Source organism: Callospermophilus lateralis, chromosome 2, assembly GCF_048772815.1.
Source record: "Callospermophilus lateralis isolate mCalLat2 chromosome 2, mCalLat2.hap1, whole genome shotgun sequence".
Lineage (NCBI taxonomy): Eukaryota > Metazoa > Chordata > Mammalia > Rodentia > Sciuridae > Callospermophilus > Callospermophilus lateralis.
In genome coordinates, this window is record NC_135306.1 from 52,277,643 (window position 1) to 52,293,327 (window position 15,685).

General features: G+C 37.8%; 1 protein-coding gene across 7 annotated transcripts in view; it reads left to right on the forward strand.

Annotated features, from left to right (window-relative positions):
• The window catches only part of Bnc2 (basonuclin zinc finger protein 2), a 418,137-nt gene that overhangs the window by 63,974 nt on the left and 338,478 nt on the right, over positions 1–15,685 (forward strand). For 6 of the 7 annotated variants that reach the window (XM_076845947.2, XM_076845949.2, XM_076845950.2 and 3 more), the window contains exon 1: positions 5,810–5,892. The exons of the other annotated variant lie outside the window; for it this stretch is intronic. In XM_076845947.2, the coding sequence (XP_076702062.1) occupies positions 5,872–5,892 (21 nt within the window). In that variant the 5' untranslated portion in view covers positions 5,810–5,871. Of the gene's footprint in view, positions 1–5,809; positions 5,893–15,685 lie in introns of those variants that run through there. 7 annotated transcript variants of the gene reach the window in all.

The window sequence follows — 15,685 nt, forward strand, 5'->3', positions numbered from 1 at the left end:
GCAGAAGACAGTCATTTTATTTCAGATACTAAGCAGGCGTGTGGCGAAACATGAGTGCTTGTGAAAAAAAAATTGATGCATTAGCTGTGGACTGCCCATTGCATGTCTTGTGTGTTAGTAGTTGATGCTATTGAAATAGGGGGAAAACTTTTATGGGCTGTTTTACTTACATAATGATAACTTCAGACTCAAGCCAGAACCACAGACAGGGAGCAGTTTATATAGAAATGAACATCCAGGCAACTTTCTTGAATCTATACAATAAAGGATTATTCCTTGATTTCAACAAACTTAGTTAGTTTTATTTTGGGGGGCTCTTTTTTAAAAATAACAAAGGGTATCTTAAAACAAGTTAGCTTTTTTCATTGACTGACTTCTTTGTGAGATATGCTTGGGTTTACTCATAGCTTCGTTTACTTTTTAAAAGTCACTTGAAACTTTCTACATTAAGCATTTGAGGTTTAATGAATTAGCTCCCATGAAGTTTGTTTACTAAAGTGTGCCACTCAAAGGCAGTGAGTACCTTGATTATCAATAGTCCTATCAATATTATTTTTGGAAAATCTTTGAGGAATTTAAAGATCATTAAAAAATTTATACAGAATAAAAATCAGAGAAGTACAAAGAATTGTGAAGAGGATAGATATGTTTTGGATGTTGAAGCCCTTTTTATACTTGTATGTATTTATGAGGCAATAATAAATAGTAATTTTGGGGTTCTTTTATATCCACTCAAGTCAAAGACCTCCGTTTTTAAAAATTCTTCTTTTAGGAGGTATGAGAAAACATTAGCAACAACTCGATTTGATGTGATTATTTTTCCCTTTTACTTAAAAACATAATACAACTGCCAGATAGAATAATTTCTTATTTTTTGGTATATCAGAAAGAGAACTATCTTATAAACATATTTGAAGCACATGATGAAAATGAAAGATTTTTTTTAAAAAAACCGTTTAGAGTCTATTTTCTTTGTGCAGGTACCAGATGTTGATGTTGGCAGTGCTTAAGAGGGTCACAGGGCATTTAAAATCACTAGGCTGTGGGGAATAAAATTCCAGGTCTGTTGCACTGAAAATTATTTAAAACTTGTGTTTACTCAGCAGTAAGTAGTACAAAAGTACTTTTTCTATGTGAGCCCTTCTTAAATAGTACCTTAAAAACACATGATCAATGAAATTGCTACGAAACGTATTTATGTTCCAGTGGTCCTCTTAGCATTTCAGAGGTCACTAGTTCCACTTAAATATCTTATTTTTCAATGTGAAAAGCAGATCATTCTTCAGTTGGCCTTACTTTTAAGCTATTCATTTCAAGTTACAGAGGACAGCGGCTGTGCTGCTTGGCTGTATACTTGTGCAGAAAAGACATGTATAAGATACTTAGATAATATTTCCTTTGTATCCTCTAGAAGCTTACTTTTGAGAAGGAAACAGGACCTTTTCTTTCCCTGCTCCCCCATATGGAGTTTCTTCTTGGGTGAGTGAAAGTTCTTCTTTCAGTGATATAATAATTGGGATTAATAGTTTCACTGAAAAAATAGAATTTTAGAGTAAAAAATGTCCAAAAAATAAAACAAGTTCTTATAATGGCATCTCATTGTGCTCAATATAGATTATTATTTCTTCTGGTTTTGTGGATGTAGCACTAGAACAAGTTAGATGCTAACACTTCTGGGCTTTCTCAAAGGATTTTTTAAATGCATTTTTTGCTGTAGTTAGCATCAAGATTTTACTCATGAAATTTCAGTTTATTCTATAAATACAATGGAATTAATTTCTTCTAGAAATTCTTCTTCTTGCCCTTTTTGTTACTACCTAATCAAAGTGATACTTCCTTTTCTTATAGAAATAAGTATTTCAAATCCAGCTGTCAGGGGAAAAAAGACTGGAAGGAAAAAGGCCAATACTATCAGTCATTGTCTCTGAGATTATCATTAATTTCTGCTTCTTTACATTTGGCTACACTTTTCGGATTATCTACAGCTAAAATATATTACTTGGGGAGTTATTAAATGAAAAGTACATGTGTGTACTTGCAGATTTTGATGTGCCTAAGGCGTTGAATGTTGCCAGTTCTAGTTGCAGGTTCCTTAGTTCTATATAGTGGAACAACGTGCGTGTGGTCTGTACAATCGTGTGTCACTCAGCAATGGGAACACTTCAGAATACCAAGTCATGATTGTGTGAACATGGTAGAGTGTACTGTATACCTAACCTGCTACATACCTGGGCTACATAGATATAGTCTGTTGCTCTTAAGCTGCATACCTTGGCAACATGTTACCGCACTGAATACCATAGGCAATATCTGTGTCTCTAAGTACAGAAAAAGGTGCAGTAAAAATACAGAATAAAAGGTTTTAAAAAATGGTATACCTGTGTAGGACACTTAATGTGAATGAAGCTTGCAGAACTGGAAGTTGTTTTGGGTGAGTGAGTGAGTGGTGAGTGAATATGAAGGCCTGGAACATTACTATAAACTGCAGAATTTATAGACACTGTACAACTTAGGCTACACTAAAACTATAAAAATTATTTCTTTAATAATTATCTGTGGCTTACTGCAAATTTTTTTTAATTATAAACTTTTTATTTTTTATTTTGACTCTTGTAATGATACACAGCTTAAAACACAAACATAGCTGAGCCAGTGGTGCTCATAATCTCAGCAATTTGGGAGGTTGAGGCAGGAGGATCAAGAGTTAGTTCAAAGCCAGCCTCAGCAACTTAGCAAGGCCTTAAGCAACTTAGGTAGACCCTGTCTCAAAAAGAAAAATATAAAAAGGGCTGTGGATGTGCTATCCACTCCTCAGTCTATACCAAATGACCTAAAAACAGCATACTACAGGGACACATCCGTATCAATGTTTATAGCAGCACAATTCACAATAGCTAAATTGTGGAACCAACATAGATGCCCTTCAGTTGATGAGTGGATAAAGAAAATGTGGTATATATACAAAGTGCAATATTATTCAGCATTAAAAGAGAATAAAATCATGGCATTTGCAGGTAAATGGATGGAGCTGGAGAATATAATGCTAAATGAAATTAGCCAATTCCAAAAAACCAAATACGGGATAATTTCTCTGATTTAAGGATGTTGATTCATAATATGCTGCAATGTGGAGGGGTGGGGGTGGGGGTGGGAGGATTAAATGAACTCTAAATAGGGCAAAGGAGAAAAGGGGAGGGAGGGAAAGAGAAGGAGCATAGGGGTAGGAAAGACAGTGGAATGTGTTGGTTATCATTACCCTAAGTACATGTATGAAGACATGAAAGATATGACTCTACTTTATGTACAACCAGAGATATGAAAAATTATGAATTGTAAAGCATTCTGTTGTCATATATACCAAATTAAAATTTAAAAAAATTTTTAAAAATCGTACCTTAAAAAAAAAAGGTGGGGCTGGGGATGTGGCTCAGTGGTTAAGCGCCCCTGGGTTCAATCCCCAGTATCAAAAAACAAACAACCCTCCCCACTTCCCCAAGTATAGTATACATCTATAAAAAAAATTTGTATGTATGTATTATGTGTGTGTGTGTGTGTGTGTGTGTGTGTGTGTGTGTGTATATATATATATATATATATATATATATATATATAAACTTTAAAAAAATTTTAACATTTTTATTTTTTTTAACTTTTTTTGTTAAAAACTAGTATGCAGGTTTGGGAGTGTGGCTCAGTGGTAGAGTGCTCGCCTAGAGTAGAGTGGGAGGCACTGGGTTCGATCCTCAGCACCACATAAAATTATAATAAAGTGGGGTTGGGGCTGTGGGCTCAGCAGTAGCGCACTTTCCTGGCATGTGTGAAGCACTGGGTTCAATTCTCGGCACTGCATATAAATAAATAAAGGTCTACCAACAACTGAAATAAATAAATAAATATATATATTTATATATAGATAGATAGATAAAGATAAAATAAAGGTATTATGTCCATCTACAACTAAAACAAAAACAAAAACTAACATGCAGATATACACATTAGCCTAGGCCTATGCAGGGTCAGACTCATCAATATCTGTGTCTTCCAAGTCCACATTTTGCCCCACTAAAAGGTCTTCATGGGCAATAACACATGGAGACATCTTCTAAGATAATAATGTTTTCTGGAATTCCTCCCGAAGCGCCTGCCTGAGGCTCTTCTTGAGGAGTTCTTTCTCTTTTTAGAAATATGCTCATGGTGGCTTACATGGCTTTTTTTTCCCCGTCATAGATTTGCTTGCAAGCAGATAATGTACCATGAACATTCCTCTCTATTAATGAAAACCATTCCGTTTCAGGGTCTACATTTCTGATATTTTAAGGAGCTTTTTGAGATCTTCAGAAGCTTCTGCTAAAACCCTCCACTGTGAATCTTCTTGGGAGTTGTTGTTCTTTTTCATCTTCTGCAGTTTTTTCCTCTTGTCTCTTTTTCAGCCATGTGTTTACTAGATGTTTTTTGGCTTCATCATAGTCTTTGGGACCACCAATGTATATGTTGTCCGTTGACTAAAGCAGTTGTTAGGCAGCATGTGACTCCACAGCACTCTCAGCCACTTGGTGTTGAATTGGTGGTGGGTATTGTCCTTGATGCCCTAACTCATGGGACTTGCTGGTATCCCAAGGCAATAGTTGTCTTTCTAGCTTAAATGGCAGCAGGGACTCAACATTGATGTCATTATTGCCACTTGGTTCTTCACTTCTACCATGTATATACATTCTGTGGGCATGGTTTTATTATTTTTTTTTATTGCTCATTAGTGTAGTTGTGCAATGGAAATGGATTCACAGGGGAGTGGTAGGGAGCACCGCGGAGGGATTTCCGATTTTCCTCTATCATGTCTATGTAGTTAAATGGGGAATGCAAAATAAACATGAGCCTATTACATGACTGATGCTTAGGCTTTCTAATTCATTAAGTTTTTTTTTTTTTCTAGTACTAAGGATAAAATTCAGGACCTCACATATGCTAGGCAAGCGTTCTACCACTGAGCTACATCCCTAACCCTTTCATAAGGTTCTTAACATGTGAAGTGGGTGCAGTGGTGCATGACCATAATTCCAGAGACTTTGAGGCCAAGGCAGGATGATTCCAAGTTGGAGACCAGCCTCAGCAATTTAGCGAAACTCTGTCTCAAAATAAAAAATAAAAAGAATATAGGACTGGGGATGTATCTCAGTGGGGAAGCACTCTTGGGTTCAATACCCAGTACCAAAAAATAAAACAAAACAACAACAACAACAAAAAACTTAAAACAGTTCTTTATGTGGTTTTTGAATATTACTTCCAGTTGGAGGAATTCCTTTAAACCATATTATAGTTACTTGGAAAAATTGTATAGAAATCTAGTATTAGGAGATTGTTGTGTCACAATTTAAGTATGACCTTGGGGCTAGTATTTTAACCTCTGAGCTTTGTTATCCTTTTCTGTAAAATGGGAATGCCGATAACATTTTCCATAAAGGTAGCCGTGAGGATATATGAACATCTCTTGTAAACCCGTATACATTTCATTTATTGACTAAGCTACTCTTGCCAGACTACCTAAATTAGAATGGAGGTGATTTGGATCAAGTCCCTGAGTTCACAGCCTACAGCCAAATTACATTTGTCCATTCTACTTGGGAGGGGGCATGTCAAAGATGTATGGTTTTAATCTTATTTTTGTGAGAGGCTATGCCTACTTTAACCCCCATAGCTTCCATTAAAAAACTTGAAAATAGTTCATTTTCTATTCCTAATTACTTGGCAGAAATTTAGAATAGAAAGAGAAACTAGTAACAACCAACCTTTCCTTTGCACTTGCAGATCAACAAAAGGGATTCTTGGGTCCTAGAGACCAAAGAAAGAATCAGCAGGAATGCCCAGGGTGAATTGATGGATTGCAGAGCCTGGCTGGTAATTACTTTCACTGAGCTAAAACATTAACTTAATACATGGGAGCAGGGCCAGATGAAAATCAGGTTTTGGACCTCTTCCCCCCCCTGTGGATATCCCACACTTCCCTTTTGGAGGCAGTCTTCTCTTTGGTGGGATAGCCCTGCTTCCTTTCCTGAGGCTTGGCATGGATTTCCCCTGCCCCACCCTGGCTGACTAGAGTTGTACCTTTGTTTCTAGATATGTGAGTGCTTAGGTCAGCCAGCTTTCTGGGGTGGCAAGAAACCACAGTTTCTCGACTATTCAGCCTATGCCTGGTATCAACTGACTTTTCTCATTCGGGGGGTTCAAATTTCTAGCTGGTGAGCTTTAGCTTTTGTTTGTTTTTTTCTCCAGTGCTGGGGATTGAACCACTGCGCACATGCTAGGGAAGCCTTTTGCCACTGAACTACACCCCTAGCCCTAGAGATTTAGCTTTTGGATTTTGGTGACGCATTCTTTTCTCTCTCTCTCTCCCTTTATTTTCTTTTTTTCTCGTGTGTGTGTGTGTGTGTGTGTGTGTGTGTGTTACTGGAGATTGAATCCAGGGGTGCTCTTTACCACCACTACATCTTCACCCTTTTTTATTTTTGGTTTTATTATTGTTGTTGTTGCCGATATTGTTTTTTCATCCTTTCTTTATTTCATTTTCCATTTTGAGACAGGATCTTGCTATGTTGCCCTGGCTGGCCTTGAATTCGAAATGCTCCTAATGCAGCCTTCCTGGTCCCATTTTCCTGTAATCCACCACGCCAGGCCTTTTGTGACACTTACCAGAGGCAGACCTAGCTTTAAACTAGGTGATGCTATCATCTTTCGAGACCAAGGTGTTTTCATTTTCAAAGCTAGAATGTGTTGATTATTAATGACTTCCTGGTGTACTGTGCTAGGAAAGATTGTGAAGCCATAATGAAGTTGAAGGACATGATTATGTGGTGATATGTGTTTTCCATGGGTTGGGAGGGGCATGTATATTTTCAGATGGGCATCCGATTCGTAGTACATGAGAGCTCATTTAATCCACAGTACTTCCAGCCCAGCTCTTCCACCGTATGGTCGAGAAGGTGGATTTTAGAAAGATAAAGCTATTTTCAAGCCATTAGAGCCAACAGTGGGACTTGAACTCAGATTTTCTGAGTTCAAGTGCTTGTTACTTTATGGAGATTAAAACATTTGTTACCTTTAAGAAATTTAGAGAGGGTTAAATCCAAAAATCAATATTGAAGGTTAGGAACAGTGACCAACACTGAGACTTCATAACCAAAAATTGCTATTACTCTCATTATCACCATGAGTAACTTCATTACTACTGCTACCACCATGTGTAAGGAAGTTGGGCAGTTCTCTGTTGGGTGCCATGTTGTAGAAACCCAGCTTTTGCTAACCAGTTAAGCAAGTATTCTCCTTCTGACTCTACTTAAGAAATTTCAAGTGTTTAACACTTAACTACCCTAGAGACCCACAAAAGGCATTGGTTGAACGTAACTTGAATGGTAATTAGCAATCCTAATTTTGGATTTTGTACAATTTTTGGTGTTTGAGTTGATTATAATTCTAACATAAAGATTTACCAAATGTGATTATATGAATGTACTTAATTCTCTTGAAGTAGCAGGCAGTCTGGAATCATGATTCGCTCTTGAACAGTTTCCTCTGCTTCCTTGTATCTTTAGACATCTCTATTGAGCATGTGCTGTTTCACATTTTTAAGTGTCTTTGTCCTGTTAGCCCAGGACTTTACGTTGGGAACTTCAGTTATAAAAGGTATTATGATGTGATTATTTGAAAGATCAGATTTTTGGGGAAGTTTTATTGGCATGCAAATATACTTATATTAGTGGATAAGAAATGAACATAAAACTATATAAAATATTTAAGAATAAAGAAATTAAGTCAGTCATGTCTTGATTAGATAGTGAGAGGTTAATGCCACTTCATGCCATCCTGGTTCCGTTTGTTTTATGTACTAGCTGACCACTGGCAGTATAACTTGGTGGAATGAACATGGGCTTTGGAGTCCGATTGGTTTGAGGCTCTATTCCAAGAATTTTGGGATTAGATGCATTGTCTTTCTTTTTCTTAAATGCCTTTATTTATTTATTTGTTTGTCTGTCTGTCTGTCTGTCTATTTATTTATTTATTTTATGTGGTGCTGAGAATTGAACCCAGGGTCCATATGTGCATGGCGAGCACTCTACCACTGAGTCACAAAACCAGCCCAAGGTGTATTATTTTTCTGAGTTTTAGTTCTCATAAATTTGGGATGCTATCTCCTTTGCATGGTTTCCAAATCCTAAAAGTGATTTGTTCTTGGAGATGCTCAGTAAATGTTAGCTCCTTTTCTCTTCTTAACCACAGCCTTTACCTCCCAACTGCCTTACGTGTTATTTTACAAGGATCAATTCAAGGAATAAAGGAAGTTGGAAAGTTTTAGTTTCGTACTAACATTTCCAGTGGTTTGCCTCTTAAATCATCTTACTGTAAAGGTCGTGGTTCCTATAAGCCTCACACCCTTGGGAACCAAACTCATGACAGTCATGAAGTGTCCTACTTCAAAGGATGAGAAAACCAAGCAAACCAAAAATCATGCTGTCCTCTCTGGAGCACTGTGTATGAGCATGCCTTTCCCTGGGATCAGCTTGGAACTGTGGATAACAGCATCACCGTCACCTCTTGCTGGCAGTGATGTGGAGGGTGAAGAGAATGCTCTGGGGCTGAGCTAGGGTTCTTAATTGAATGGCCGTCTGGCCTTCCCTGAGCATTCTTTTCCCTTCCAGGATTCCTGTAATTGTCATCAGATGGCTCGGTCTCCCAAATGTTTCCGGTATTGCAGTGACTTCTGGAGTGTGTTTAAAAAAAAAAAAAAAAAAAAAAAAGGCAGAATTAGCAGTCATTATGTGTTTGTGTCTGCTCTGTTGTGTAGATGTGTGCAGACTGGGCATCCCTGAAGAAGAGAAAAACCAGTCAGGAATGGAGTCCTTTTACTGTCTTCTCTTGCACCTTCCCTCCTCCTCTGGTCTTTCTTTTCCTCCTGCATTGCTTTAAAGGACTCAAAGAAAAGGAAAGATGCAGGCAACATTCCCACTTCAACTACAGCCAGTCTCCCTTTCAATCTCAGTATTTGTGGGGACCTTCATAAAGAAATGCATTTTTCTTTAGGTCAGTGAAAGGCCTTGGGGGAGGTTGAGAGTGGAACTGGACAGAGAATGAACCCTAAAGGATGGTTCCCATGCATGAAGGAAAAGGGGACATTGGAGATGGATTCTGAGTTTCACCTGATAATATTCAGATGATGGAAATGATAGCATTAGTTGGCAAAGCAGATGTTCGTGTGGGAACAACAGCCCAGAGAACAGCAGTGGCAAATATGGATGCGTTTGTGGAGGAATATGTGATTACAGTTTAGCTTCATAATAAGAAAATCATAGATTTGTGTTTGTACTTTATAAAGGGATCAGCGTAATGATTCCAATTTCAGGATGAATGTTGTCTGTAAAGATGAGATATAGAAAGAATGGTCCATGCACCCAAAGAGGGTTTGGCATTCTATGTGTCTTAAGGTATTTGAATTTTCCCTTCACCATAAGCTGAAAAGCACAAACACAAGATGTCTTGCATGTGTGTGTGTGTGTGTGTGTGTGTGTGTGTGTGTGTGTGTATTTGTATTTTTTTTCTTCCTTCAATCAGATAACTTGACCCTGACACTGCTTTTCAAGGAAGGAGAAAAATTGCCTAAATGAGAAAGGACAGCTAATTAAAAAAAAGAGAAAAGAGTGATTGACAGAACTAAACTCATGACTTACTCCCCCACTCCCCCTTCTCCCAATTCCCTAAGCAGAAACTGACAAGAGAGGTGAGGTTAGGTAAGATTGTTCAACTACATCATGTTGGAAGGTGTAAAATTGAAGAGAACTTAGACTATTTCTTCTGATTCTAGCTGTTGGCTGAGAAATTGTACATTTTAAAAAGTGCTTTGATCTACTGGCTTTTACTCACCTAACAAGTAAAATAGTTCACTGCCTTTTGGTGCCCCAGTTTGTCTAGTGGTGGAGTGTTCTCTTAGCCAGCTCCAGATAGTGGTATTGACTGTGGTGCTTCCTCATATAAAGCAGCCCTTTCATAGTTGTTACGTGGTTTTTTGAATAATTGAGGTAAATACTAATGCGTTACCTAAAAATACTGATGTCATCTGTCCCATATCTCTTTTTCCAGGTGACTGGGGGTGGAAGGTGGGAACAGAAAGACCTTGATCTCAGCAAGGAAGATAAGAGAAATCTCATGATCAATAAAAAAAAAAAAATCAGTAATGATAATTGCATTCCCTTAGCAGTGATTGGTTGTATGAGCAGGGATGTAGCCAAGTCCTGGCCTATAATTTGTAAGAGGAAGACTGCTGGGAGTGGGGTAGTGAAAGTTTTCCAAGTGGAATGAAAAACAAATGACTGCTTGGAATGTGGCTGTGATGATCAGAGAGGCAGTGAGCCAGGCTGGCAGCAGGAGGAGGACACCTGGCAGGAAGAAAGGTGGAGCCTGTGACATGGACACCCGGCACCGTGCTCCACCTCTGACTTATTGTTTCATAATCTGTAACTAAGTCACACAATCCACTATATATCAGCTAAACAGTTTTCTGTTTCAAGATGTGAAAGGCATGTACCCCTTTTTAGTGGGGTTGAAAACTGGAATTGAGCCTTCCCTAAGCGAGTGCTCACCACCCGGGAGCATCTTGCCGACCCTCGACCCTCGCGTTCTCACCGCTGTAACGTCTTGGTGAGGGCTGTGATGGGCAGACAAAGTTGATGTTTGGTTTGTCAGTTCGTTTCTGTTGTTTATAAATCGGGCGCTCTTTGCTGAGGCATCTTATTTCTACTTTGGCTCGTTATGATTGATATTAAGAGAAAGAAGACTGTCAAGTATTGAGAAATAATCTAAAAAAGCATGGTGTTGTTAGAGTAGTTATTCAGTTTTCACAGTTAGGTTTGTTTTGGAGTCTGACTTTGTTGACAGTTCTGTTATTATATGAAAGCTGTTTCCTGCTGTGCATTTTCTGTTTTAGTTAAGAAACCTCACTTTATTTCCTAAGATGCATTATAATTAGGACTGTTTGGTACTGAGAATCTTTTCTCACTTAATACTCCTAATGAGATACAAATGTTCTAAATGTCCTTATGAGTGGATTATATTTAGAGAGGAATCCACTTATTTTAGCTAACTAATCCTTTTGCTTTTGAATCATACATCCTTATTAGGCTCTCACGTTCCTGTTCCATATGGAATGCCTTGTGAAATCAGACCTCGGCGAGCAGTGTTATTAACTTTCAGGGTCAGTGGTACTGAAAATGTCAATGAAGTTTGTTGGCTCTACATATCTTGTTTTTATAGCACTCTTCTTTTTTTACACACTCATGATAAATACAAGTCTTTCCCTATTCCTGTAAAGTGAATCTTATTTCTTAGTTGGTTCTCTTTTGGTATTTATGTTTCTATTCACTAGGACAAAATAACTGGATCTATTTGAGCTTTCCCACTCAACTCTTCTGGCTCCTTCTGCAATCTGGAATTGTCTTCCTAGCTCCTTATATCTGTGGATGTTGTACATCCTTGTCCTTTTGTTAGAAACCTGGAAATGTCTCAGTGGGATTACTGGACGTTTGATGATGCTGTTGAGTCGTAGTGAATAAGATTTGTGTGACACCTCTGAGTCGGTGTTAAATAAACCTTCCCAGTGATGGTTTCCTCTCTGAGAAAGGCAAATGAGTTAGTGATGAAGTTTTGAAGAACTTGCCCGTAGGTGTACTCTTGAGTTCAAATTCAGGCTTCACTGCTTACAGTTTGCATGTTCTTAGACAAGTTATTTGACTTCTTTATGTTTGGTATTCTATACAATAGGGATCATAATGCCACTTACCTTGTAGGTTGTCATGAGGATCCTATGAGAAAATTCATGCAAACTCTTATAGTAGTGCCTGGTGCATTCTAAGCATATAGATGATATGATAGTATCTAGTTGAATTTTAAAAATTTTTTTAAAAAATGTTTTCATTAGTGCATTATAGCTATACATGATAATGGAACTCATTTTGATATAATCATACATACATGGACTGTAATTTGCTTCATTTCTTCTTTCTTTCTTCCTTTTTTTTTGGGGGGGAGGTACCAGAGATTGAACTCAGGGCACATCTACTGAGCCACATCCCCAGTCCTATTTTGTATCTTATTTGGAGACAGGGTCTCACTGAGTTGTCTTGCTTTTGCTGAGGCTGGCTTTGAACTCTCCATCCTTCTGTCTCAGCCTCCCGAACCACTGAGATTATAGATGTACATCACTGCGCCCAGCTAATTTGCTGTGCCATTTAAATCCCCAGGACTTCCATATTCTCTCCTTCTTCCCTTTCTCTACTTGTCTTCCTTCTATGTATTTATATGTTGCTCTTTTCATTGGTACATCATAATTATACATATAAGTACAATTCACTGTGATATATTCATACGTGCACATGGCATAGTTCAGTTGATTTCATTTTGCAGTCTCTCCTCTTCCCCACCCTCCTCCCCCTGATTTTCTTCCTCCACTCTACTGTTCTCCCTTCTATTTTCATGGGAGCCCCCCTTTTTATTTCTTATTTCTCTCTAGCTTCCACATATGAGAGAAAACATTCAGCCCTTGACTTTCCGAGTCTGGCTTTCTAGTGGAATTTTTTTAAAAAAAATTAATTAATATAATTAATGTAATTATATAACAGATGGACATAGTATCTTTACTTTATTTTTTTAATGTGGTGCTGAGGATCGAACCCAGTGCCTCAGACGTGCTAGGCAAGCACTCTATCACTGAACCACAACCCTAGTCCCTCTAATGGAATTAAAGAAATACTTTAAGTAATTTTTTCCTTTGGTCTTCATAACCCTTGAAGAAGATGATATTGTCTTATCTGTATTCTCTATTTTATAGAGAATGTCACAGAAACACAGTGTCTGTCAGTATATTATTTTATTATTAGTAACAGTTGGAATTATAGTCTGAATTTTTCCTCTAATCTGTTACACTTGACTGTGAATTGGGTCTTTAGTAAGTTGCTCTGGTTCTGTGGTGTTATCAGAAGATATAGAAAGGAAGGGCATCATTCTTGTTTCTTTAATGTGGCCCATTGGTGTCCCAGTTCATTCATTTTAACATCATTTGTTTATTAAATACATACATTTTTCATTTTACATGGTTTCAATATACATAATTTTCTTTTCCTGTGGCTAATTAAATATGCCAGTCCTCCTTCAATAGTATAGTCTAATTTTTACTTATCACATTATATGAATGGTAATTGTATAAAGCTCTTTCTGTTATATGGTTTATATACCTACAGCAAAGCATGTAGCTGTGTTGCCTACTTGTTTTCTGTAGTAAACCTGTGTAACATTTCATAAAAATGGATAATTGAAAGAGGGAATTGGTCAACAAAGATCAAAGTGCAGCAAAGAAATGAAAAATGTCCACATTGAAAGTGAAATTTGAACTAATTATAATTAGGATTCTGGAGAAAAATTGCTGACCAATGGAACATCAACCCTGTTAGTGGTCTTTATGCATGCAGTCAGGGGAACTTGGTGATGGGTAACTGACTTGGTATAAATTAGGAGATTGGTCATATTGAGAACAATGAAGATGTAACAGAGGAAAGGATCAAGAGCACCTCGCACATGCTAGGTGAGCACTCTATTGCTGAGCCACAACTCTAGTCCCACCAACACTTTTTAAATAAATAAAACACTTCAATTCTCAGAGTTTCTAATGATTTAAATTACAGTACACTAGATATTTTAATTGTTAAATTTTCTTTACATTTATAGCTGATAGAAAGTTTTTAATGTTCTGAAAACAAAATTTTTAAGAGTCATAGAACAATCATAATTTTTCAGTTGATTATTCAGATTGCTTTTCATAGCCCAGAGTGGTGGCACATACCTGTAATCCCAGTAACTTGGGTGGTTGAGGCAGGAGGATCACATGTTTGAGGTTAGTTTGGACAGTTTAGTGAAACCCTGTTTCAAAATAGAAAACAAAGTCTGATGTAGCTTACAGAGCTTTCCTGGCATGCACCAAACTTTGGTACTGCAAAAGAAAAACAAACAAACAAAAAGATGGCTTTGCATGGATTCAGCTTGCATGACCATTTTAATAGTTTTATATTACAATGCAAAATGCCTGAATTTATTGGGCCAAGTTTTAAAAGTGATTGGGATACACTGATGTATACAGAAAACATACCTTTAGGAAACATTTTTTCCAACATAGGTTTATTATCTGTCATGTACCAGGCTGAATACATATTTACATGTAGGAAAAAGTCCTTTTCTCAAAGAATTTGCGTTTCAGTTCACTGATGAGAGAGAGAGACAAGATCATTATACTACAGCCTATGATATGTGTGATAGAGTTTTTTGAACGCAATGACAAAGGAAATGCCAGGTATCATAAGATCCTGTAGAAAGTGCATCCAGCTTATAGCCTGAGGAATATGAGGGTGGGAGAGACAAAGAGACATCCTGGGGGACTCAGTTTGGAAAGGCTATGTTGAAGAGGAGGATGGTGATAAGAAACTTCTGCATGAAGAGCATAGGACATTTAAAAAAGTTGAGTGTTGCTGGAGTATGTACTCCAGCAAGTTAGCAGCCATATCAGCAATGCCATGAAACTTATAGGCAACAGATTTTTAGGATTTTCCCCAATTTTAAAATTGACACATTTTACTGTATAGTTTGGCACGTTTGATCTAAGTCCTGAAACTACCACAATCAGAATGAAGAACAGTTTCATTACCCCTAAAATCCCTCTGTGCTTTGGAGTGACTTACTAATCCCTCCTCCTACCTCAGAATCTGGAAACCCCTGATTTGTATTCTACCCCTATAGAGTTTTGCCTTTTCCATAGTCTCATATAAATGAAATCATACAGTATGTAATCTTAAGCCTGGCTCTTTCAGTTACCATGATACTTTGAGATTTATCCATGTTTCACGTAAGAGCCTTTGGAACTATCTGAGATTTGATGGGAGGATGGATTTGAGAGAGCTTATGTTGTAACTTAGCCAGCTGCTAATGGAGTAGAGGGAGTAGGGCTGCAAAATAGGGTCTTGGTTTGAGAATTATATAGGAGTTGAAATTAGTCTCACCCTAGGTTGGGCCTATAGGAGTAGCAACAGGTGGGAAACAGGAGGCCCTGCATGTTGGACATGTTGAGGCTTAAGATTGTGGGGGTTATCTTGAGGTGAGCCCAGTAGGGTGTGGTGTGTATGATGGAGTTGCTTTCTCTCCTTCCTTATCCTCTGATCTATGTCTAAATCAAATTTGCTGGGCATGTTCTTGCTTAATTAAGGGGTTCCCTTTTCTCTTCATCCTACCACATCACCACCAAGGATTTGCTCCCATTGCCTTGCTTTTGGACTATGGAACTGTTGCTGCATCAACTCGTCATTTTTTCAAGGACTGTCAGCTAACTCAGTTCATCTGCACAAGTAGTAGTAGAAAAAATATCACTAGAAAAGTTATGGTTTGCTTGGCCTTTGGAGCTTCAAGTCAGAGTTCTGTTGTCACAAACTAGCCACAGGCTAGAAATTCTCTTTTATAAAGATCCTAGTATTTTTTTTTTCTTGCCAGAAGGGGTTCCAGACACTGTTTTTATGTGTGTGCAGGGTGCTGGGGATCGAACCCAGGGCCTTGCAAATGCTAGGCAAATGCTCTACCACTGAGTTACATTCGCAGCTTGTGTTTTTTTTGA